Source organism: Emys orbicularis, chromosome 10, assembly GCF_028017835.1.
Source record: "Emys orbicularis isolate rEmyOrb1 chromosome 10, rEmyOrb1.hap1, whole genome shotgun sequence".
NCBI lineage: Eukaryota > Metazoa > Chordata > Testudines > Emydidae > Emys > Emys orbicularis.
The window spans coordinates 36992443-37017068 of record NC_088692.1 but is presented as its reverse complement, the minus strand read 5'-3'; the positions used below and the strand labels follow the sequence as shown (position 1 = coordinate 37017068).

The 24626-nt window shown below is 50.5% G+C and overlaps 1 protein-coding gene across 1 annotated transcript in view; it reads right to left on the bottom strand.

Annotated features, from left to right (window-relative positions):
• Window positions 1-24626, bottom strand: part of XPO6 (exportin 6) — a 103973-nt gene that overhangs the window by 4889 nt on the left and 74458 nt on the right. The window contains exons 15-22 of the mRNA XM_065411932.1: window positions 21709-21853; window positions 20984-21130; window positions 19406-19595; window positions 17856-18011; window positions 16154-16268; window positions 14056-14227; window positions 13403-13564; window positions 2585-2683 (exon numbers count right to left, since the gene is read on the bottom strand). Of these exons, the coding sequence (XP_065268004.1) occupies window positions 2585-2683; window positions 13403-13564; window positions 14056-14227; window positions 16154-16268; window positions 17856-18011; window positions 19406-19595; window positions 20984-21130; window positions 21709-21853 (1186 nt within the window). The remainder of the gene's footprint in view (window positions 1-2584; window positions 2684-13402; window positions 13565-14055; window positions 14228-16153; window positions 16269-17855; window positions 18012-19405; window positions 19596-20983; window positions 21131-21708; window positions 21854-24626) is intronic.

The window sequence follows — 24626 nt, the reverse complement described above, 5'->3', positions numbered from 1 at the left end:
CTCAGCCCTCCATACAGTTGTGGAACCCCGATGTGGCCCTCGGGCCAAAAAGTTTGCCCACCCCTGGGTTATGGACTCAGAAGAACGATGGCAGTTTAAACATCCACTACTTGAGCAGGAGATCAATAAGTCCCTTTCTCACTCCAGCTCGTCAGATGCCCACCCAATGCCAGATGCTTACGAAAGCACCAGAGGTTCCAACAAGTCTTGAAGATTAGTTAGTGCACCAGCCACAACAGCCTGCTGTTGATACAGGTCAAGGACAGAGTTCCTCTGTGGTACTGGTCCTAACCTGGGGTCCCTGCTTTCATCCAGTAGCCAGGAGAGCTAAGCCCCAGATTCTACCTCCAGTCTTTCAAGACAATGGCCAATATGCCAGAACTGAAGTGGGGGGCACTCCACACGACAATCAGAATGACTTGATTTTAAAGGTTAAATACCTTGCAGCCTGCCAAGGTGAGAGCCAAATGCTTCACACAGAGATCATTAGCCTTCCTCCACTGAAGAGTCCAAACTAGGGTGTCGATTAATCGCAGTTAACTCATGCAATTAAAATGAATCGTGATTAAAAAAATTAATTGCGCTTAATCGCAGCTTTAATCGCACTGTTAAACAATAGAATACCAGTTGAAATTTATTAAATACTTTGGATGTTTTTCTACATTTTCATATATATTGTATTCTGTGTTGTAATTGAAATCAAAGTGCATATTATTTTTATTACAAATATTTGCACTGCAAAAATGATAAACAAAAGAAATACACCTCTACCCCGATATAACGCGGTCCTCGGGAGCCAAAAAATCTCACCGCCTTACAGGTGAGACCGCGTTATATCGGGTTCAGGCCGGTACGGCATACGGCAAGAGCCGGTACGCCGTGCAGGACTGGACTGGCTTCCTTGGCGGTGATTTAAAAGGCCTAGTGCGCCAGCTGCTGTGGGGAGCCCCGGGCCCTTTAAATCACTACCGGAGCTCTGGCAGCCGGGCTCAGGCGGGGATCTAAAGGCCTGGGGCTCCACACGAATTCGGATATAATGTGGTAAAGCAGCGGGGCTCAGGTGGCGCTTTAAGGGGCCCGGGGCTCCTCGCTGCTTTACCGCGTTATATCCGAATTCGTGTTATATCGGGTCGCGTTCTATCGGGGTAGAGGTGTAGTATTTTTCAATTCACCTTATACAAGTACTGTAGTGCAATCTCTGTGAAAGTGCAACTTACAAATGTAGATCTTTTTGTTACATAACTGCATTCAAATACAAAACAATGTAAAACTTCAGAGCCTACAAGTCACTCAGTCCTACTTCTTGTTCAGCCAAATCACTAAGACAAACAAGTTTGTTTACATTTACAGGAGATAATGCTGCCCGCTTCTTATTTGTCACCTGAAAGTGAGAACAGACGGTGACATTGTAAACAAGAAGCGGGCAGCATTATCTCATGCAAATATAAATAAATTTATTTGTCTGAGCGATTGGCTGAACAAGAAGTAGGACTGAGTGGACTTGCAGGTTCTAAAGTTTTACATTGTTTTATTTTTGAATGCAGATTTTTTTTGTACATATTCTACATTTGTAAGTTCAATTTTCATGATGAGATTGAACTACAGTACTTGTATTAGGTGAATTGAAAAATACTATTTATTTTGTTTCTCTTAAAGTACAAATACTTGTAAAAAAAACTATAAAGTGAGCACTGTACACTTTGAATTCTGTGTTGTAACTGAAATTAAGATATTTGAAAATGTAGAAAATTTTCAATTTTTTAAAAATAAATGGTATTCTATTATTGTTTAATCATGTAGTTAATCGTGATTAATCTGATTAATCGCAATTTATTTATTTAATTGCTTGACAGCCCTAGTCCAAACCCCAGCCCCCAAAGTCATCCTTTACCATGTTCAAACCCCTAAGTATAATAGCTTTTGGTCCTTCCGTTCATTCCAGGCCAGTCCTTTCTGGCTGTTCGGATGGATGGCAAATTTCCCTCTTCTGCTTCCACAAGGGGGAGGCTCCTATCTGGGACTTGCTTTCATGGAGAGATTAAGTGATGGTGGGGGCTCACCTATTCTGTGCCCCTTGTGCTCAAGGGAGGGGGAAGATTTGCCCCAATCAGTGAATCCTTTCCTCCCCTCCCATTTTGGGTGACTCCTTCCATCCTCCTCCCTACTGTTGTTGAAGAGCCCACCAGGTTTTTACTGTGACCAGTGCAGAGGTGGGATCACTTCTGTACCAGACACTAGTGCAACAGGCTGAGGGGAATGTTGATTTAATCCGTGCTGTGCCCCCAGCTCTGTGCCCCTAGCACTAGAAACACGATGACTCAAGGTCTGCTGCACTCCCCGCCCACAGCCTTTACTCCGAAACCTCTCCTGGGGTGCTGTATACCACCAAGAGCTTGGAGTTGCAGCTTTCCAGTACCATCAAGCAGTAAATTCTAGCATTCCGGGTTCACGAGATACCAGACCATAATACTGTCACACTGCTCAGCCTAGCAGTGGCTCAGGACTTGCTATATAGCAGGGCTCAGCACAGTGCCCTCTAACTGCTGCACACAGCACATATAGGAGTTGACCAACTGGCACCCACCTTGTGGTACAGCTTCTGCTTAGTATTCAGTGTCTCCAGGTAGAAGAGATTCTGTTTAAATAGGTGTATGTCAGGCTGCAGGAAGGACTGGCCAAATGCCTATGGAAAAAGACAGATCTTAGGAGATGGAATGAGTAGCAATATGCCTAAAGGCCAGCATGCAGGTATGCCAGACAGGACTGGAGCGCATGACATCAAGTGCTGGCCAAAGGCAGATGTATATATTAGAGTATTTGGTGTCCAACTGGATCTCCTGGCATCAGAGTACATACCACTTGGCAGGGCCCTCCATTAGCCCAGAGGCTTGTGTTGTCTGAGCTTTTCAGGTTTAACTCCCATTCCCGTACTAGATATACTGCCATTATACCCTAATCCTGCTCACGCTCTCCTGCAGGGAACTGCTACCTAGTGCCCAGGCTGGGAGGGCAAGTGACTGGCCTCCTTTGAAACAGACACCTGCAGAAGTCAGCCCAGACGGCAGAGGTAGTGCTTCAACCACCACTTCTCCCCAACGCAGAATCTGAGGGCTGTTTGAAAGACCTGCCTCCTTTTCAGGACCTCACTCACACCCTTCCAGCTGTTAACTGTAAATGGATGTGGCTCAGCTTGTCTCAGTCAATCCCTCCACCTCCCAGCTGTTTGCCTTCATTGTGAACCTGACCTCACACACAGCCAACCCCAGAGTGTGGCAATGTGGGAAGCTGAGCTTTCAGCTTTGGCAGTCCAGAAAGGCACCATTTCCACCCCTCACCCTCCAAGTAATGTTCCTGCCAAACAGGACCTATTCTCAGTTTTCATCAGGAAATATCCTCAAGGAGCTCAGGGAGAGCTAATATGCCATACTCCAAATGCAAAACCCATCCAGAGTAGCGAAGAGCCCATGTCCCAGGGACAAACCCCCCAGGAGTTACAAGAACCTCTCATGACACTCCTAACTCCAGTCAACCCACAGAGCAGAAGTGATTGCTTAACAAACCATGCAGATACCAGACCAGAAAAAATGACCAAACTTCAACTGAAGTCTAAGCACATCTGAGACACTCTGAACAGTCCTTCGATTGAGACTCTTGAGAACTGGAGCCAGTGTGTTCTCACTGGAGGAATGGCTGGTGATGAAATTCTCTCCCTTTGCTAGTCAGCTAGAACCCAAGTTTGCTGGATGTATGGGTGGGTTGGAGGATTTGATCTAGCCCAGGGGTTCTCCAACTTCATTGCATCGCAACCCCCTTCTCACAACAAAAATTACTACATGACCCCAGGAGGGGGGACTGAAGCCTGAGCCAGAGCCAAAGCCTGAGCCCCGCTGCCCCGGGTGGGGAGGTCAAAGCCCAAATCCCAATGCCTCGGGCAGGGAGGCCAAAGTCAAAGCTCAAGGGCTTCAGCCCCAGGCAGGGAGCCTGTAACCTGAGCTCCACAGCCCAGGGCTGAAGCCCTCAGCTTTGGCTCTGGCCCCAGGCCCCAGCAAGTCTAAACCAGTCCTGGCAACCCCATTAAAATGGGGTAGCGACCCACTTTGGGGTCCCGACACACAGTTTGACAACCACTGGTCTAGATTATGAGGTGCTTTTATCTGGTCAGCTCTTTGTGGGGGGCGAGGAAAGAGGGAGAGTACACATGTTGATGTTTTGTTTTAAACATCTGGATAAGCCCAGAGGCCAGGACAATAGGCAGATATAACACATTACTACAGTAAGTAATAAAACAAAAGGAGCTGGAACTGCAGCTAGCTGAAAGACAAGCCACAAAGGGTCTAGGAATATAAAGTTTGCTGGATTGGACTGGACTAGTATCTTGTCGCAGATAGAGACCAAGACTTGAGGCTTCAGGAGCGTGACAGTCTCACATGCTAAGCTGCTTTTATATTGTACAAGGTATGGGATGTAGGAAAGTTCTACCTGATGCCTCCCATACAGTACCACAGCTTCCATCATGTAACAGGAGACTAGATCACCCTTGATAGCCATGCAACTCAGTGTTAATGGTCAAAAATGACCCAGCACTTTTCAAAATCCAGCCACAGACCTGATAGGGCAGCAAGTGCCCAGGCTGGCACTCCGCTGGATAACACAGGCTGTTCTTACCATAGAGAACATTTGCAGAACATTAAGTAACAGCTTTCCATCAAAAGAGCAGGAGCCAACTAGTATAACCAAGTCACCCAGAATCGCTGGCCAAGAGGCAGCTAATATTCAATTACTGAGTAAATGCCACTTTAGAAAGGTGCAGCTGAAAGGTTCAGTCCAGTCACACTGTCAGAGAAGGGGCAAGAACAAACATGCTCAGGCAGCCCTGCATAGCCTGGGTGGTAATGCAGAGACGAGCCATGAGTCCTAGTAGATCTCAGTGGAAACTAAGGGCTTCTCTAGCTGGGGAGTCAGTGCTTGGCAAGCTGAGCTGTAAATCTACAGCCTGCTGTGCACTGACTGTGGACCATGTGGACCCTGGAAACAGCAGCAGGTCACAGCACACTATGGAACTTTCAGTGTGCAGCAGCAGAGTCCACATGGCCCGTTAGCACGCTGCAGGCTACTGCACTGAAGATTTAAACCCCGGCTTGCCATGCATTAATTATCCGCATACACAGGATACCAGAAAGGCACAGGACACAAAGAAAGTTCAATACAGGGTTTAACTCTCTGAATGAGAAAGAAACATCTCCACTTCTAATACCATAGAGAGGACCATTCCTGCGAGCTCTCAATTGCAGGCAGTTTTGTGACTAGGTCTCTGATCTGACCTCTCAATGGATGGCCCTGCCCTCTGGAACTCACTGCCCTGTGCAGGCCTGCCAGACCCCAGAGATCCTGAGCTCCCAGGGCATGGTGCAAGGCTCTGTTTACTCTGAAGTAGGCTGGAGGTAAAGAGCATTGCATCAGGCAGCCTGACTGGGTGATCGATTGGGATGATGTTTTGAATTTTGCTGCAAGTTGCGTTAAACCCTTTGGAGAGCTCATCCTGCTCTTAAAGAGGTAAGTACTCACAGACTCGAGCAGTTTTGATAAATGCCAGAGTAAAACCTGAAACAAGGAAGTCTTATGCTTTTTAGGACTCTGGCTCCCCAGGCTGGAAAGAATGCTATAGGCTTTACCTGCAGGCTATTATATTTCATTTCCCTTCTCTATTCATAGGACCACAGCCTATAGAACAGTGGTGGGCAACCTGCGGGCTGCATGCGGCCCATCAAGGTAATCTGATTGTGGGCTGCGAGACATTTTGCTGACTGTCCGCAGGCACGGCTCCCCGCCGCTTCCCACAGCTCCCAGTGGCTGGGAACGACAAACCACAGCCACTGGGAGCTGCGGGGGGCCGTGCCTGCAGACAGGCAACTTAAACAAAATGTTTCGCGGCCCGCAATCAGATTACCCTGATGGGCTTCATGCAGCCCGCGGGCCGCAAGTTTCCCACCACTGCTAAAGAATAGCCAATAACTTCTTTCCTAGATGTGGTGGACCAGATATAGTGGAACATCTTATAGTAACAAGTTAATGTAAACCCAGAAGAAACACCTTAGTACCATACCAGCTTTCCTCACTACTAGATTGTCCTACTGCACATCAAGAGACTTGTGGTGGTAAAGGTAACAGTGACGCTTTAGTTCTGCATGTGGGGTGTGATGCATCATTGTAGTGCACAAATCCACATTGAGAAAGTGACCCCTTGAGATGCTTACTATCCCTTTATGTTCTACAGGGTAAGATAGTCTGCATCTTGTCTACAAAACCACACATCGCATGTGTGAGTTAACCTTCCATAGCTGTGCAACAAGAACTCAACATGTTAAACCTAGTTTGAGTCAAGCCTGAGAGTTTCTAATTGTCTGGTCACTACAACATAACCTCCTGTAGTGAGGCGGTGTGGCGCCCCTCCGTCCCGCATAGGGCCGAACTTCCCCTAACCCCAACGTGGGCGGAGCCACCGGGTCCGGCGCCCGCCCCTCCGAGGTCACGGCCCCGACCCGGAAGTATAAAAGCCCGCCGGCAGAGCTCAGTGGAACCCAGGCCGGCAGAGAGAGCAGACGTCCCGGGCCGAGCTCCCACTTGGGAGACAGCCGCAGGCCGCGAGCCGCCTGCTACACCACCGTGCCGGTCGAGCCTGCCCCGGGCCAGCTACCCCGAGGAGGACTGGCCAAGCCTGCCCGGGGCCCGCTACCCCGAGGAGGACTGGCCAAGCCTACCCCGGGCCCGCTACCCCGAGGAGGACTGGCCAAGCCTGCCCTGGGCCCGCTACCCCGAGGAGGAGCCAAGCCTGCCCCGTGCCAGCTACCCTGGTGGAGAGCTGCCGGACCTGCCCCCAAGCCCCGCACCAGAGGAACCGATGCTGCTGGACTGGCCCGAACCCGGCGTCGCCAACGAGGTAGGCCCCGAGGGGGAACACGGAAGTAGCCCGGGGGTAGCCGACCCCGGTCAGGCTTCAGAGACCTGTGAGCCGATGTCAGTGTGTTTCGGTCAGGACACCCCACTGACCAGCAGCGGCAGTAACCGCTGCTAGGGCCCCGGGCTGGGACGCAGTCGAGTGGGTGGGCCTGTGTCCCCCCCTGCCACCCCCGCTCACGGGTGGCAGGCTTCTCCCTCACCCAACACTCAGGTAGGAACCTGGGCCTCCCCCAAGTGTGTTGTTGCTCAGCCCCTGCACCAGAGGGCCTGAGCCCCTTAACTGACTGTTGCTCAGCCCCTGCACCAGAGGGCTTGAGCCCCTTAACTGACTGTTGCTCAGTCCCGGCACCAGAGGGCCTGAGCCCCTTAACTGACTGTTGCTCAGTCCCGGCACAAAAGGGCCTGAGCTGTGACTGTTTATGCCCCGCCCTGATCCAGGGCCTGGGCCTGCTTAAACTGTTGATTGTTACTCAGCCCCTGCACCAACGGGCCTGAGCTAGCTGAGTGTTTGCTCAGCCCTGCCTGAAGGCCTGAGCTCCCTGAACTGTGGGTCGCTCAGCCCCTGCGTAAAGGGGCCTGAGCTTTGACTGTCTGTGCTGTAGTGAGTCGGTGTGGCGCCCCTCCGTCCCGGAGGGTAGAGCCCCGGCGCGACCCTACTACACGTGGTACCAGAAGTGGGGACCTCTTGCCCAGAATGTGGGCACGAGCCCTAGACCCCTGTGAGAAGGGGTCCGGGGGGGAGCGGTCCCCCACAGGAGACATAGATTTAACGAAGCTTTTCACGCTCCTGACGGAGAGCCAGGAGCGACAGCAGGCGGCCCAGCTTCAGCAGCAACAGCAGCAGCAGGCCGCCCAACTCCAACAGCACCAGCAGCTCGTCCAGCAGCTGGGAGCCCAGCAGCTAATACAGGACCTGACGGTGAAAAACCGGGAATTCCAGCAACAGTGTCTACAGCAGCTGGCGACCGTTCTGCCCCGGCCCGCGGGGCCCCAGCTAGGAGACCCGGACGGGGCTCCCCGTTCCACCCTGCCGGTAAGGCTGACTAAGATGGGACCACAGGATGACCCTGATGCCTTCCTAGTGACTTTCGAAAGAGTCGCACACGTTGCCAGGTGGGCGCCGGACCAGTGGGCTACCCTCCTGGCCCCATACCTGACGGGGACGGCACAAACAGTCTACCGGGGATTGTCCACGGAGGAGGCGCGAGACTATGTCTGGGTAAAGGCGGCGATATTAGACGCCTTAGACATTAGCCCCGAAACCTTCCGGCAGCGGTTCCGGGCTCTGTCCTACACCCCAGGCGCCCGGCCTCGGTTGGTGGCCCAGGAGCTGAGGGACCTGTGCCAGCGGTGGCTACAACCCGAGAGGCGGAACCCTGAGGAGCTCACCGAGCAAATTCTCTTGGAACAGTTCATTCATATCCTCCCGTCCCGGGGAGGGCTTGGGTCCTCCGCCACCGACCTCCAACTGTAGCAGCTGCCGTCACCCTCATGGAGGACTTCCTGGCGGCAGAAACCCCGGTGGGGCCGGGTATGCGGGGCCACCCTCCAGGGCTCGATCGCCCCAACCCAGAGAGACGGACGAACCCCCGAATCGAACCACGGAATCCCCCGGGGGGTCAGGAGCCCCGGTATAAACGTCCCGAGGGGCCCCCTCGGCCTGCGCCCGTAGGACCCGAGAGCGGGACTGGCCGTGGCCCACGGAGTCCCCCTAGGCACCAAGTGCGGGGCTCAGCCCGACCCAGGCGACCAGAAATCGGACCCTGTTTCTCCTGTGGGAAGCATGGGCATCTCCAACGCAACTGCACTGAGATGGACTGCAGCTTTGGGCACGTGTGTGCTGGGGAGAACCGTGCCCGACCCCTGCAGGCCACCAAGGTCACCGTGCCCGTCGTTGTTGGAGATTGCCAGACCCGAGCCCTGGTTGACTCGGGCTGTGGACAGACCCTAGTCCGCCAAAGCCTGGGCTTCCCCAAAGATCCCCAGCTGGGGAACATCCTCCTGCAATGCATCGATGGGGACGTTCGCCCTTATGCCAGTGCCCGAGTCCCACTGACCGTTGACGGGGTCACGCGGACCATGGTGGTGGGCCTGGCCCCGCGACTCGCTTACCCCGTGATCTTGGGGCGAGACTGGCCAGAGTTCCCGAGCATCCTAGGCTTCCATGCGCAGGAGACTCCCGATATCACCCCCGCCTTGGAAGGGGATTGCCGCGAGAACCCCCTGGAGGAGACTGACGAGGCGGGACATCGGAGCCAGGAAGGAGAGCCTAAAGACCTCCCACTAATACCGGCAGATGACCCTCAGATCGCTACGAACTTCTGCTGAGACCAGAGAGAGGATCCCACCCTGAGCAGGGCCTATGAACAGTTGACCGCGGTAGACGATGCGCTGATTGATCCCGCCCGGGCCAAGGGATGGCCCCGGTTCAAACTACGACGTGACCGCCTCTATCGGGTCGACCGAGATTCCCGCACCGGGGAGGTCCAGAGGCAACTGATGGTGCCCCGGTGCCACCGTTGAGCGGTGATGAAGCTCGCCCACGACGTCCCCGCGGCTGGGCACCTGGGTCAAGAGAAAACCCTCGCACGGATTCTGTCTTGGTTCTTCTGGCCGGGAGTGCACCAAGAAGTGCGAAACTATTGTAGCTCCTGTCCGGAGTGCCAGCTGGCCGCTCCCCCACGGACAGCCCTGGCCCCACTAGTCCCTATGCCCATTATGGAGACCCCGTTCGAGCGGGTGGCCATGGACTTGGTGGGACCCCTCCCGAGGAGCCGGGCCGGGTTTTTGTACATCCTGGTCATAGTGGACTACGCGACCCGTTTTCCCGAGGCCCTCCCACTCCGGAGTATCACCGCAAGGGCCATTGCCGATGAACTCGTCAAGGTCTTTGCCCGCGTGGGCCTGCCCCGGGAGATCCTCACCGACCAGGGTACCAATTTCACCTCCCGGTTACTACGACAGGTCTGCCGACTCCTTGGGATTAAACAGCTGCGCACCTCTGTATACCACCCGCAAACCAACGGCCTAGTCGAGCGGTTCAACCGCACCCTGAAGGACATGCTGCGCAAGTTCTCCCCTGAGGACCTGCGCCGATGGGACCAGTTGATCCCGCCATTGCTCCTGGCCGTCCGTGAGGTACCCCAAGCATCCACCAAATTCTCTCCCTTCGAGTTGTTATACGGCCGTCGGCCGAGGGGACTGCTGGATCTCATGAGAGAGACCTGGGAACAAGCCCCGTCACCCACTCAGGGCCTTCTCTAATATGTCCTCCAGCTGCAGGGACGCCTAGCACAAGCTGGAACTCTCGCTCGAGAGAATCTGAAGGCCGCGCAGGAAGCCCAGGCCCAAACATATAACCGAGAGGCCCGAGTCCGCGAGTTCCAGCCTGGCGACCGGGTTCTCCTTCTCTTACCCTCCAGTGAGTCCAAACTACTGGCGCGGTGGCAGGGGCCATATGCGGTGATCCGGAAGATTGGGCCGGTCACCTATGAGATCAACCAGCCCGACCGCCAAAAAAAAGTCCAGCGGTATCACGTCAACCTCCTGAAACCCTGGAGGGAACGGGAAGGCCTCTTGATTAATCCCTGTCCACCCGAGCCCGAGTTAGGGCCTCGGGTTACATCGACTGAGGACGTCGGCGCGCCGCAGCTCGGAGAGTCCTTGACTGTGGAGCAGCGGAAACAGACTGAGTGTCTCCTGCGGGCGTTCCGCGGGACGTTCACCGACCAGCCAGGCTACACGACCCTTGTGTACCATAACATTCAGACGGAGCCGGGGGTAGTGATCCGAGAGTCAACGAGACCCCTTCCCTATCGTATGCAGCAGGTCGTCGAGGAGGAAGTACGAGCGATGCTAGAGCTGGGCGTCATTGAACCGTCCCAGAGCGAGTGGTGCAGCCCAGTAGTTCTGGTTCCCAAACCGGATGGCACACAGCGCTTTTGCGTCGATTTCCGCCGGGTTAATTCCATCTCGAAGTTCAACGCCTACCCCATGCCTCGGGTAGATGAGCTGCTGGACCGGTTAGGCAAGGCCCGCTTCCTCACGACCCTGGATCTATGCAAAGGGTATTGGCAGATTCCCCTTGACCCCACGTCACAGGAGAAAACTGCTTTTGCCACCGCCACGGGCCTCTACCAATTCACCCGGATGCCCTTCGGTCTCCATGGTGCCCCTGCGACGTTCCAGCGACTCATGGACCGCCTCCTGCTTCCTCATCGGGAATACGCAGCCGCATACCTGGACGATGTAGTCATTTATAGTGACCGGTGGGAGAGCCACCTGGAGCGGGTAGCGGCTGTCCTGAGGTCCCTACGAGCTGCCGGGTTAACCGCCAACCCAAAGAAATGCCGTATCGGGTGGCAGGAGACCACCTACCTAGGCTACACGATTGGAGGAGGACAAGTGAAGCCGCTTGTCGGAAAGGTTCAAGCCCTAGCAGCATGCCCACCACCCACTACGAAGCGCCAGGTACGCCAATTTCTGGGACTGGCGGGCTATTATCGGAGGTTTATCCCCGATTTTGCCTCCATTGCGGCCCCCTTAACAGAGCTCCTCACCAAAACCAGTCCCAGACGGGTGGAATGGACCCCAGAGTGCGACAGCGCCTTCCAGGCCCTCAAAGACTGTCTCTGCCGCAAACCCGTCCTGTACAGCCCCGACTTTGACCGAGGATTCGTCCTCCAGACCAACGCCTCGGAGGTAGGACTAGGGGCGGTCCTGTCTCAGGAAGTGGATGGGGAGGAGCACCCCGTTATTTATCTCAGCTGAAAATTATTCCCGCGAGAAAGACACTACGCGGTAATAGAGAAGGAGGCCCTAGCGGTAAAATGGGCCTGTGACGCCCTACGTTATTACATCCTAGGGGCCCCCTTCATACTAGTCACGGACCATGCCGCGCTTTGGTGGTTGGCCCGAATGAAGAACAATAATATGCGGTTAATGCGGTGGTACCTGGCGTTACAGCCCTATGCTTATACCATCCGCCATAGGGCCTAGTCGAGCGTCGAGTTGGACCATGCCAACGCGGACTTTCTGTCCCGCATGGGAGAGTTAGACGGGTCCGGCCCCGAGGGACGGGAGCCGGCCTTGAGGGGTGTGTGTGTAGTGAGGCGGTGTGGCGCCCCTCCGTCCCGCATAGGGCCGAACTTCCTCTAACCCCAACGTGGGCGGAGCCACCGGGTCTGGCGCCCGCCCCTCCGAGGTCACGGCCCCGACCTGGAAGTATAAAAGCCCGCCGGCAGAGCTCAGTGCAGCCTAGGCCAGCAGAGAGAGCAGAGGTCCCGGGCCGAGCTCCCGCTTGGGAGACAGCCGCAGGCCGCCTGCTACCCCACCGCGCCGGTCGAGCCTACCTCTCGCCAGGTACCCCGAGGAGGACTGGCCAAGCCTGCCCCGGGCCAGCTACCCCGAGGAGGACTGGCCAAGCCTGCCCCGTGCCAGCTACCCTGGTGGAGAGCTGCCGGACCTGCCCCCAAGCCCCGCACCAGAGGAACCGATGCTGCTGGACTGGCCCGAACCCGGCGTCGCCAACGAGGTAGGCCCCGAGGGGGAACACGGAAGTAGCCCGGGGGTAGCCGACCCCGGTCAGGCTTCAGAGACCTGTGAGCCGATGTCAGTGTGTTTCGGTCAGGACACCCCACTGACCAGCAGCGGCAGTAACCGCTGCTAGGGCCCCGGGCTGGGACGCAGTCGAGTGGGTGGGCCTGTGTCCCCCCCTGCCACCCCCGCTCACGGGTGGCAGGCTTCCCCCTCACCCAACACTCAGGTAGGAACCTGGGCCTCCCCCAAGTGTGTTGTTGCTCAGCCCCTGCACCAGAGGGCCTGAGCCCCTTAACTGACTGTTGCTCAGCCCCGGCACCAGAGGGCCTGAGCCCCTTAACTGACTGTTGCTCAGTCCCGGCACCAGAGGGCCTGAGCCCCTTAACTGACTGTTGCTAAGCCCCTGCACCAGAGGGCCTGAGCCCCTTAACTGACTGTTGCTAAGCCCCTGCACCAGAGGGCCTGAACCCCGTAACTGATTGTCGCTCAGCCCCTGCACCAAAGGGCCTGAGCTGTGACTGTTTATGCCCCGCCCTGATCCAGGGCCTGGGCCTGCTTAAACTGTTGATTATTGCTCAGCCCCTGTACCAAAGGGCCTGAGCTGTGACTGTTTATGCCCCACCCTGATCCAGGGACTGGGCCTGCTTTAAACTGTTGATTGTTACTCAGCCCCTGCACCAACGGGCCTGAGCTAGCTGAGTGTTTGCTCAGCCCTGCCTGAGGGCCTGAGCTCCCTGAACTGTGGGTCGCTCAGCCCCTGCGTAAAGGGGCCTGAGCTTTGACTGTCTGTGCTGTAGTGAGTCGGTGTGGCGCCCCTCCGTCCCGGAGGGTAGAGCCCCGGCACGAACCTACTACACCTCCCATCAGGAAATCCTAAGTTCTGAAGTTGTGAGAGCTGTTGAGTTACCTGCATAATGGCACTGAACTGTGCTTCATTCTCCATCTGTTCCTCTGCTATCCCTCTCTGGACACTTGCCAGAACGCTAGACTTGAAGAAGTACCGCCAATTGTGATGGAGGACCCGGAAAAGTAGCTCAAATAACTCTGCTTTCACATCAGGAGATGAGCGCTGGGGGAGAAACAGAATCTTAGAACAGACTGCTCTGGTGGAAAGCAGCTACTTCAGTGGATCCCACTACGAACAGCTCTTCCCCATAACATGCAGGTGGTCATCCAGAACAGTACTTCAGACCAGAGGTGCTCCATTATAGCAAGGGCATGGCTGAGCTGATGACCAAGAATTTCAAGCTTATTTTCCTCTAGGGTAAGCATGAGACCCAATGCTCATCTGGGCTATGCAAAAAACCCACTGTACACGTAGTGAGTCCTGAAGCCTTGCCTTGAACATATCTGCAAATTTAGCTTCTTCACAGCTACCAGGCAATGACCTCAACCCAGATCAGGCTCCAGATCTAACAGTAATTCTGTCCCAGCTCACCCCATCTAGTGGCTCAGACTGCGATAGCATGAAGGAAAACAATGAAATTGCTTCTCCCCTCCTCTCCCACTCAGGATTTTAATTGGACACTAACTCCGCCCGCTGTATGGGAGTTGTCCTACCTCTGCAATGATGGGGTAGACCTGTTCCATGCACAGCGAGATGATGCTGGGTAAGAAAGGCTTGAACACTTGGCCTGGCTCTTGTACCACAACTTGCAGAATCTTCAGAAATTTCTCAACCACACGACAGCCAGTGCTGCCCTCATGGAGGATGCTCTCTGCTAACTGCTCTCTAGGACACAAACAAAGTCACTGACGCTGTCAGAAGTCTGAGATGTTTAGACAAATTAAAAGATTTGGAGGCAACAGCAGCAGACAAACACCATTAATTTAGTTTGAGGTGTTGCTATAGACTGATTGCAGCCAATCTCAGAAGGGAGTTGGCTCTGTGACTAAGGGACACCAAACCACCCAGGCTTCCACAGATTTAGGATAATTAGGGCACACTCAATATTCTCCTGATCCAGACCTTAAAGAGCAACAAAGAACAGGGACATGAAGTCAGTTCTGTAATATTTCTTTTGTCTTAGATGAAACCATAAGGCATTACAATAGCTTTGCCATTTCCTCAACATGCCTCACAGCATTTGCGTGCAGGCCCCAGATTAATGACTGATGGACAGTCAATTCCCCCATCCAGCTAGGCCACTATAAACAGCAACAGCACGTATCCTGCAGCTGGAAAGGCTATCCTTTCTTGAGCGAGGCACTGATGCTAATTCATGGTCACATGCAAGGTGGAGCAGCCTGGAGAGGTTCTTTCCTTCACAGAGGTAGAAGCTCCCAGTCTTGGCCTATGCTGGAGGCAGAGATCAATTCCTGAATGTTGTTTCAGATTCAGAGAAGCAAAACACCCTTTTGTTCATACAAGACCTGTTCCCACCTATTTATGAGAGGAGCTGGGGAATGTGATGTGTGGTTGCTAGCAGAGGATAGCTTCTTGTGTTCATAGAAGCATAGAAGATTAGGGTTGGAAGAGACCTCTAGTCCAACCTTCTGCTCAAAGCAGGACCAACACTAACTAAATCATCCCATCCAGGGCTTTGTCAAGCTGGGACTTAAAAACCTTTACAGATGGAGATTCCACCACCTCCCGAGGTAACCCATTCCAGTGCTTCACCACCCTCCAACTGAAATAGTGTTTCCTAATATCCAGCCTAGAGCTCCCACACTGCAACTTGAGACCATTGTTCCTTGTTCTGTCATCTGCCACCACTGAGAACAGCCTAGCTCCATCCTCTTTGGAACCCCCCTTCAGGTAGTTAAAGGCTGCTATCAAATCTCCCCTCACTGGTCTCTTCTGCAGACTAAATAAGCCCAGTTCCCTCAGCCATTCCTCATAAGTCATGTGCCCCAACCCTCTAATCATTTTCATTGCCCTCCGTTGGACTCTCTCCAATTTGTCCACATCCTTTCTGTAGTGGGGGGCCCAAAACTGGATGCAATACTCCAGACGTGGCCTCACCAGTGCCGAATAGAGGGGAATAATCACTTCCCTCAATCTGCTGGCAATGCTCCTATTAATGCAGCCCAATATGCCATTAGCCTTCTTGGCAACAAGGGCACACTGCTGACTCATGTACAGCTTCTCATCCACTGTAATCCACAGGTCCTTTTCTGCAGAACTGCCGCTTAGCCAGTCAGTCCCCAGCCTGTAGCAGTGCATGGGATTCTTCCATCCTAAGTGCAGGACTCTGCACTTGTCCTTGTTGAACCTCATCTGATTTCTTTTGGCCCAATCCTCACAATTTGTGTAGGTCACTCTGGACCCTATCCTCCAGCGTATCTACCTCTCCCCCCAGCTTAGTGTGATCCGCGAACTTTCTGAGTTTGCAATCCATCCCATCATCCAGATCATTAATTAAGATGTTGAACAAAACCAGCCCCAGGACCAACCCCTGGTGTTGTAACCTGCCTCCTCCCTCCAAGTCATCTGGACTTTTAAAAAAGCATTTTTGCCTCCTTCCCCCAATGGATCCAGTCCTGGGAAAAAATCCAGGCACTTTGAGGGGGTGAAAATATTAATGGATACTTTAGAGAAGTGGCCAATCAGCAAGCTGCTCATACAGCAGACGTTCTCAAGGTAAAGAGCTTCCTCACACAGGGTCCAGAAAGAACAACTTTTCACCAGTGTTAGGCAACCAGGGGTGACAGGTACCTGGTGAACATGTTTAGGAAGGTCTGTATGATCTGCTCAGTGAAAGGTACTCCCATCTGTACCCTCAGTCCTTGGAAGAGGGTGAGGAAGAAGCTCAACATCTCATCTGTCACATCTAGAATAGAAAGAAGAAAGGCAAGGGAAGGTGTTAACGAGACAGCTGTAAAGCACTGCATATGTTTGTTTTGTTAATGATCTGCTCCTCCTGTGCTGGATTCCCCTTTACTCATTCATGCTGGGATTACCAGCAGGGCTGCCATTGCAAGTGAGAGACTAAGGGCTGGTACCAAAGGTTTATAACCTGACACCTGGTGGGAGAGGCAAACTGGAGTGGCCTTTTATACATCCAGCCAGCATGATACAGTGCTAACAGCAGAGAATCCATTTAATTAGTCTGAGCCACCGACATGGAAAGTACTGAGGTGCCTCTTGGGCCACACTCTGTCAGTTCACTGCTTATACAGGATCAACAGGAAGTAATATGAAATTCAAAAGCCACGTGCCTTTGTGCCTTTAAGAGGTGGGGGAAGGGAGGAGGAGAAAAAGGAAACTGATTGGTTTGATTTTTGTAATTATTAAAGACACTCGGCTGAATTCAGAGGTAATTCCCAGCACATGGTTGTGTGCTTAACTGATTATCACTGCAGAGTCAAGTCTTGTGCTAGCACTGTCTCACACACTTGATTGGGTAACCATGTTAAAGCTGTATCTGCTCAATTCTTTCACTGTGCATGTCCCACCATGGATAAATACTGCAACTGCATGAGACTGTCCACAAAGGTAATTTCACTGTTCCCTTGTCTGCTAGCTATTCACCAGAATGGTTAATCAGGGAGTTGTGACACCATCTTACCCTACTGGATTTTGTTTGCCTTTAAAGTTATCCTCTATCCTGTCTCTTATTCTTCCTCCTACCTCCCAACTCCTTACTTCTCTACACATCCAGGGGAAACAGTTTTGTATTCCTGCTCCACCGCAGAAGCTGCCACCTCTCTTTGGGGTACTAGATGTGACCCACGATGGTCTCACTTGGCTGCCCTGGTGCCTCTTTTCTAGTGAGATGCTGGGTACTCCAGGGGCTGTAGCTGCCAGCTGCCTTAGTGCGATGCAAAGCCTGTTTCTCAAGATTAACTGGGGTCCTGCTCAGGATAAGACTGGTTAGCAAGGACCTCTGGGGCCTGGCTCTGACCCAGGATTATTTGCTTCACAAGCAGTCTCAAGAACTGTCTGTCTTGGTCTGAACGGGGCTACACCTCCACACCTCTTCAAGATTTTGAAGATATGGTAAATGCCAGGTAACATTATGTGCAAAAAACATTTTTTGTTTTTAAATCCCTTAGCCAGGTTTGTTCCATTGTGTGTCTGGCAAGGGATCATTCCCGAGGAGCAGGTATAGGGCATTCTGAGGATTCAGTAGCTTTCATGACTATGTCCTCATCAGCTGGAGTACCAGTAGTTTAAGCAATTTAAGACCATTTCCCTATCAAATGTCTTCTGACCCTTTCCTGATCCAAGATACAGCTTAACCTAAAAGTTCCCAGTTAAACAGCTGCCCACAGTACTGATTCACATTCCACTTGGGCAAACAAATCTATGCACATCATGTATGTGCCAAGGCTAATTTTATCAGAATGGGCTTTGGGCGTTTATCAGTAGGTCATAAAAGCTACTCACAGCATTAAAGCTTGTCCTATTGTTATACCTGACTGATGAATGAAAGCTGGGAAGAGGGCTAGTGAGACCTGCACGGATTCCTGCAGTGACTGATAACAGATCTGCCGAGACTTGGTAGACTCTCCAGAGATACTCTCCACAGTGTCTTCTAAGATACTAAGTGTCTGGTGAATGATCACTTTGGCTGCAAATCAAGATGAAGAAAGAGTTAGGAGAGATTTTCCAGGGATACTAAGAAAACTAACCAAGTGGCGGAAATCACTCATCCACATCTACAATGGCCAAAACCTAGACGCCTTTCCACAGACAAGAAGACTATACACCAGCTCAAATTCCCAATGCAAAAAGTGCTTAAGAGTGTGCCTAATTTTAAGCAAACAGGCCCACTGAAGACAACTCCTCACATGCTTAGTCCTAGCCATGTGTTCAAGTACCTGGCTTGTCCAAATGGTTACTGCTTCTATTAAGAGGCAGAGACTATGGGATCACAGAGAAGTGGAGGGACAGCTCAGTGGTTTGAGCATTGGCCTGCTAAACCCAGGGTTGAGAGGGGCCATTTAGGGATCTGGGGCAAAAATCGGTCTGGGGATTGGTCCTGCTTTGAGCAGGGGGTTGGACTAGATGACCTCCTGAGGTCCCTTCCAACCCTGATATTCTAGGATTCAGATTAGTGGTCTCATTTAAACACACAGATAGTTAAAGTAACACCAGACAAGAAGAAAACAAAGAACAAACATGCTGGAACAATGGGCTACACTGGGTCAATTTAGTACATGACAATGACAACAGCAGTGAAGACATTGCAAGCAAGCACTGTGTAAATATCAATGGAGGAGAGAAAACACTGGCCCAATTCAAGCTGCACAGCAGTTTTCTGATGAGTACCAACTGTCCTTTTAGGATTGAGACAGCCCAACCCCCACACACTTGTCCCGTATATAAAGCAGACCACTGCTCTCCAGAACGTGCCAGGTTTGAACACCTTGTGTCTATACTGTAGCTGTAAGTGATAATCTAGGATTCCAAATAATATTTAGTAGAATGATCCTCAAAACTAAAGCTCCGCAACATGCATAGGAACCCTTTTAGCTAGCAGAGAACATGAAATTTCAACCCCCCAACCCCAACAAGCGTTCTCTATATCTCGGAGTCTTGACAAAATCCTTACTATTTTCTCACAGCTGAAATCTTTGGGAACATTACCGCCAACCTAGATTTCCAGCGTAATAGCCTAATGGTAGCCCCCCAAACTACTGCATTAGCCAGCTAGAGTATTTTATAATGTAATCTTTCCTGCCTAGAGGGTTAAAACGACAACTTGATCCTGATCTCTGAGCAATGAAGAAGTGTACTGACAACTCACTGGAGCAAAAGTTCCCTTTAAAACACTCACTGAAAAGGTGGGAAGGACAGTCGCATTAACAGTCATTTGATCTAACTGCTCGCACCTCAGCCTCCCAAATAAGTCTCTGAGTACAGGCTTTCCAGCTAGTGCAGTTATTGGAACAACTCTGCTTAATGACTCCCTATCAGCAGCTGCCCTGGTGGATGGTTCATATCAGGAAACAGAGCACTTACTGTCCTCCAGCCGCACTTTCCTCTGTGGCAGGATGGCACTGGATTTCAGATGGCGGTATTCCCTTGTGAGGGCAGAGATCAGACTGGCATGGTTGGTTGAACGAACTGCCCACTGCTGTTCACTCTCTGGGAGATTTGGCCATGGCAGCAACAACACATTTGAGAGCGCTCTGCACACCAGTACCTGGGCCTGGAACCAACGAAACATTAAGCCTTGAAACAACGCAGCTTTAAGGAACCTGCTATTGCCTCATTTAAGGGAGACCTCTCTCAGTTTACATGGAAGTGCGATTCCAGCATAAGTACTGAAGAAATCAAGTTTAATAAAAGAGACGTTAAAAGCCCAACATGCAACTGAAATCTTGCAAACTAGAAGGGGAAGGTGAGTATTGTGATTAAGGCACTAGACCCAGCCTCAGATCTGGGTTCAGTTTCCAGACTCTCTGGATAACCTGGAGCAGTTCACTCAATCTTTGTGCTTCAGTTCTGCACCTGAGTAATGAGGGCTTTGTCTACACTGCGCAGCAGCATTGACTACAGGGATGTGAATTACAGAGCCCACCAAAGTGTTGTGATCTAACTGCCCTGCATGGACACTGCTGGCATGAACTAAGGGTATGTCTATACTGCAATAAATAAAACTTGTAGCACGGCATCTGTGTCAGTGGGCTCCTGCTGCAGGGCTAAAAATAGCAGTGTAGATGTTTGGGCTCAGGCTGGAATCCCAGCTCTGAGGTCCTCCTCCCCTTTGCTATTTTATAGCCCCGTAGCCAGTCACCTGACCCAGGTGTGCCACAGGTCTTTTACTGCAGTGTAGATTTATCCTAAAAGGTATCCAGTTTGCACTAACAGAGTCCTGTTTGAAAGAGGACGTACGTTAATGCAAACTAGGCATCTTTCAGTTTGTGCCAGTAGTGTCCACACAGGGCAGTTAGATTGCCACACTTTGGTGAGCTCTGCAATTGGCCCTTCTATAGTCCACAGCACTGCGTACACAAGCCCAAGGATAACGCTTCCTTGCTCCTACCTATTGTCTGTCTTGTTATTTATATTGTAAGTTCTTTGGGACAGATGCGTAGTAGGTTTGAACAGTCCTCAACACAAGGAGACCCTGATCTCTGCCAGGGCCTTTAAGTACTACTTAATACAAATCAGCATTTAAACTGGGAATGCAGACTAAGGAATCTGAATGGAAATATTCCTCCCCATGAGTCATAGCCAGTCCTAGAATGCAGAGGTTCAGAGACTAAACTATCAAGTGTAGATAATTCAGAGCTCTTGCCATCATAAAACAGCCAGGACATCAGGTACAAGTTACAGGAAGTTAAGATGTTGTTTAATAAGATTTGAGAGTTCCAATTTTACGTTTTTCCTCAGTTTTAGTACTTCTACTCTAAAAATTAAAGGCCATGGACATATCCAAGACACTCTGATTGCTGCACATAATGTTTATAGAATCCAGGAGTAACGTCTCTTTCCCTGAAATTGATGTACCATAATGGTAAAAGCTGTGGTATTGTTTCCTCAGGGCACCCAATTAAACTGACATTCTGCATTTGTGTTAGAGTCAAACAGCACCTTATCAGGAAGCCGCTGAGCGGAGGTATCTGTGATCCTGTTGAAAACTTTCTGTACTGCTGGGATTCTAATCAAGAACACTGGCCGCACTGTAGTAGCTAATGAGACCAGCAAGTGGCACGCAGACAACAGCAACTTCTCTTGCACCTGAAAAAGAGAACATGTGCTGTTAAGCTCTGCAGTAACTCAGTCCTACAGTGTCAAGAGACAGTGGACTTTCTGGGACACAGCACTGGTATTCAAGAGCACACTGAACCTGACAGACAGAACATTCACACAAACTAGCCTTCAAGCACAAGTCAGTATTCAGTGGCCTTTAATCAGAACACAGGTCAGCCCCTTACCACTGAGTGTGAAGATTTCTCAACTCCCAGATTAAAGGAGCCACAATATAATTTGACCTTTATTAATCCATCTTTACTTAAGAGGCTGCTCTTGCAGCGATTGGCTGTCATTTATTTCTATGATGCTATTTAAGGCAGCTTTTGTCTCGATGACACTACCTTCACACCTCACCAAGTTTTTCACCATGTTCTTGGAAAGCAGACAAATGCATTGCACAGGCAAATAAACAGAACCTCTCATCTGCAGATTCACATGTCCTGAGGGCCAACCTGCTAAATGCATAGAGACAAGAGTAGCATCTGCATGGAAAGTTGGATGTTAATTTCAGGTTTTACCCTCTTGTTTCTCGGAGAAGTATTTGCCTTTTTTGATGAAGGTACCTTGGAACTGATGAGTGGAGTAATTGCTTCCAGGGCGGTGGAGACTAGAGAGATGAACTGCTCTGGATTCTGCCGATGAACTTCACTGTAGTACTGGGCTAGCCAATGAGAGTAAGCCTGCAATGCTGCCAGTGACTGAGCATGGCTGGAAGGAGGGAGAGACAATTGTAACAAACATGTGATAAAGGGCATTCCAGAAGGACCACAACAGGATGGCGGAAGTCTCGAATACAGTAAAGTAGCTCTGATGACATATTACAGAGAGGCACTCTTTTCCTTGGAGTTAAGGTGGACAATAGCTTTTCCCATTATAAGACATCCAGAACTGTCCATGTCTGAAGTTTAACACATGCATTAGAATTTCTGGAAACTTTAAGGCAACCTAGACAAGACTTTTTTTTGAGAGAGAGAGAAACAGGAGGGCTGCACTTCTGGAACATTTCCAGAACTTCCTTTGGCACAACAGTTGGCCAAGCTTGATTCAGTCTGATTGAAACCACACTCATGGCCATATTTAAGCACCTGATAAGGCCTGATATCGGTCTAGTTTGTAAAGGTTTTTATTAGGTGTGCATGTGGGAAGAAATAAAAGCAATTTATGGTGACATGAATAATTCCATAGAGTTCCTAACTCCGCATGGCTTCAATGGTAGCAGCCACAAAAGGGATGGACGGGAAGAAGTAGCAGGCAGTCAAGACGGGAGAATGAGGAGGGACACTAGATCAGCTCTTGCCCATGTGAAGAGTAGGTATGCCTCTAGCAGTCTAGAGACCACTCCCCAAACCAACTATACCTCTACCCCGATATAACGCTGTCCTCGGGAGCCAAAAAATCTTACCGCGTTATAGGTGAAACCGCGTTATATCGAACTTGCTTTGATCCGCTGGAGTGCGCAGCCCTGCCCCCCCGGAGCACTGCTTTACCGCGTTATATCGGGTAGTGTTATATCGAGGTAGAGGTGTGGTTTCATTTTACGTGTCCTATCCCCATGTACCTAGCCACTTGACTGGTGGTAGAAAGGAGACCCTGCTCCCAGGACAGTTTGGGGGCTGGCTCTACACAGGTTGGCGACTGCAGGACTCCCATCACTGAACAATTCAATATCTATTTTAGACACCTAAGGAAATTTCCAGCCTGGGAACTTTAAGGTAAATTTAAGACTAAATACCAATTAGTTACTTAGAATGTTCTAGTCCATGCAACCCCCTCCCCCCAAAAAACATTACAAAGCCTGAAAATTAAATGTGAAGGCTGTACTTAAAGTCACTTGAAAGTTTGGAAATACTTGACATTTTTCAATCCACCTTAACACTGCCCATAGAACCGAAAACCAAGCGATACTCTGAGCTTCAAGGTTGCAGATATCACAACATCAAAGATTCCAAACACTGACCAGTAACCTAACTGGTCTATCAACCAGAATACGGAAGTCAAGACTGCACATTTCCACATCTTTTAAACAGAAGGGAGTCTTTAAATAACTACAGTAAGCTTTTCTTCTGAGCTATATGCAAACTGCTGCACCTTTCAGCCAAAGACACGGGATTAGATTTCATTCCCCAGGAGTTTACAGGATTTCAAACGTGCAAGCTGTCATGTAGCAAGATTTAAGATCTTGTTTGTAAAACTATGAAGACAGAGTTGGAGCAAAAAGTAGAGTGCTTACATGCCAAGGACTCCTGGTGGTGGGCTTCACATGGGCATGCCAGATATTTTATGCATTAAACCATAGCCCCACACTCCAGCATTCCCTCTATATGGCTGGCACACTGTGCAAATAAAGCACATGGAGCAGATTTGTAAGATCTCTGCTGCCTGTGTTAGTAAACTGAATGGCTTTATCAAAACCTCCATCCCGCTAACGGGTGTCCACAGGGGGAAGGAAGCAGAGAAAGGTGTTTACATCTTGCTGACTTTCAATATCCTTTTTAGGTTTAACTTAATTTTGGATTGCCAACATAATGTTTCTTTCTTGTTGTTTTAAACTGCTCCCCTCCCTCAGTGTTTACAGCTTAACTCTAGACTATTTTTGCCAGGGATTAGCACATGAATTGGGAGTTCAATCAACAGTAAGTAAGTGCAGTTACTTTAAAATGTTGCCTTTGCCCTAGTAACTGCACCCACCAGGTGTGTTGAGACAGGTGGTATAACTGAACTTTTGTGCTATTGCTCCACTGTGCATACATCAGGAGTACAGGAAAGTTAGCAAGAGGTCAAATTAAAATAAACTGCTGGGTTGGTGTTTCAAGTGTTCTGTATTTCAGGCTCAATGCCATGTCAAAAGCTACAGACCAGAATGATCCTTACTGATAGTAATAAGGGAAAGAAGATGGAGGTGAAAGTTACACAACTTCAGTAACAGAATGAAATAAGCACGCGTCTTAAACTGATGTCAGACTAGGGCAATACGGATTTCTGCTTTGACTGACAGGAGGATTGGATTTATTGATAGCAAGTGGATGAAAACAGGCCAACAAATCCAGAAGAATTCCAGCCTGGTAGGGCTGTTATGAGAAAGGGACAATAGAGCTATTTAACATGAAAAAGTTAAGCTTAGTTTGAACCTAATGTAAGCAACACTCAGTTTGGATTAATAGCAGAGGGACTCAGGGGACTAAGTGATAAAACCAATTACCAGCATGGAATCTCAGAAGTTTGATATACAGTATATGCAATCACAAATCAAAAGAAACTTTTCAAAAGGACATGTTTAAACCCTGCTCACAAGGTCAGCTGGCGGAAAAAGGCATATTCAACAGAGCATAATGGAGAGATGAAGACCATTAAAGTGGTATTCTATTTTAAATGTGGAGTCTCAATGCTATTTTCAAGTTTTAACTTGTGGATCAAATTTCCTCATTTTATAACTTGAAAAAAAAAAATGGGTTTTATAACTTACATAGGCACATACTCATCC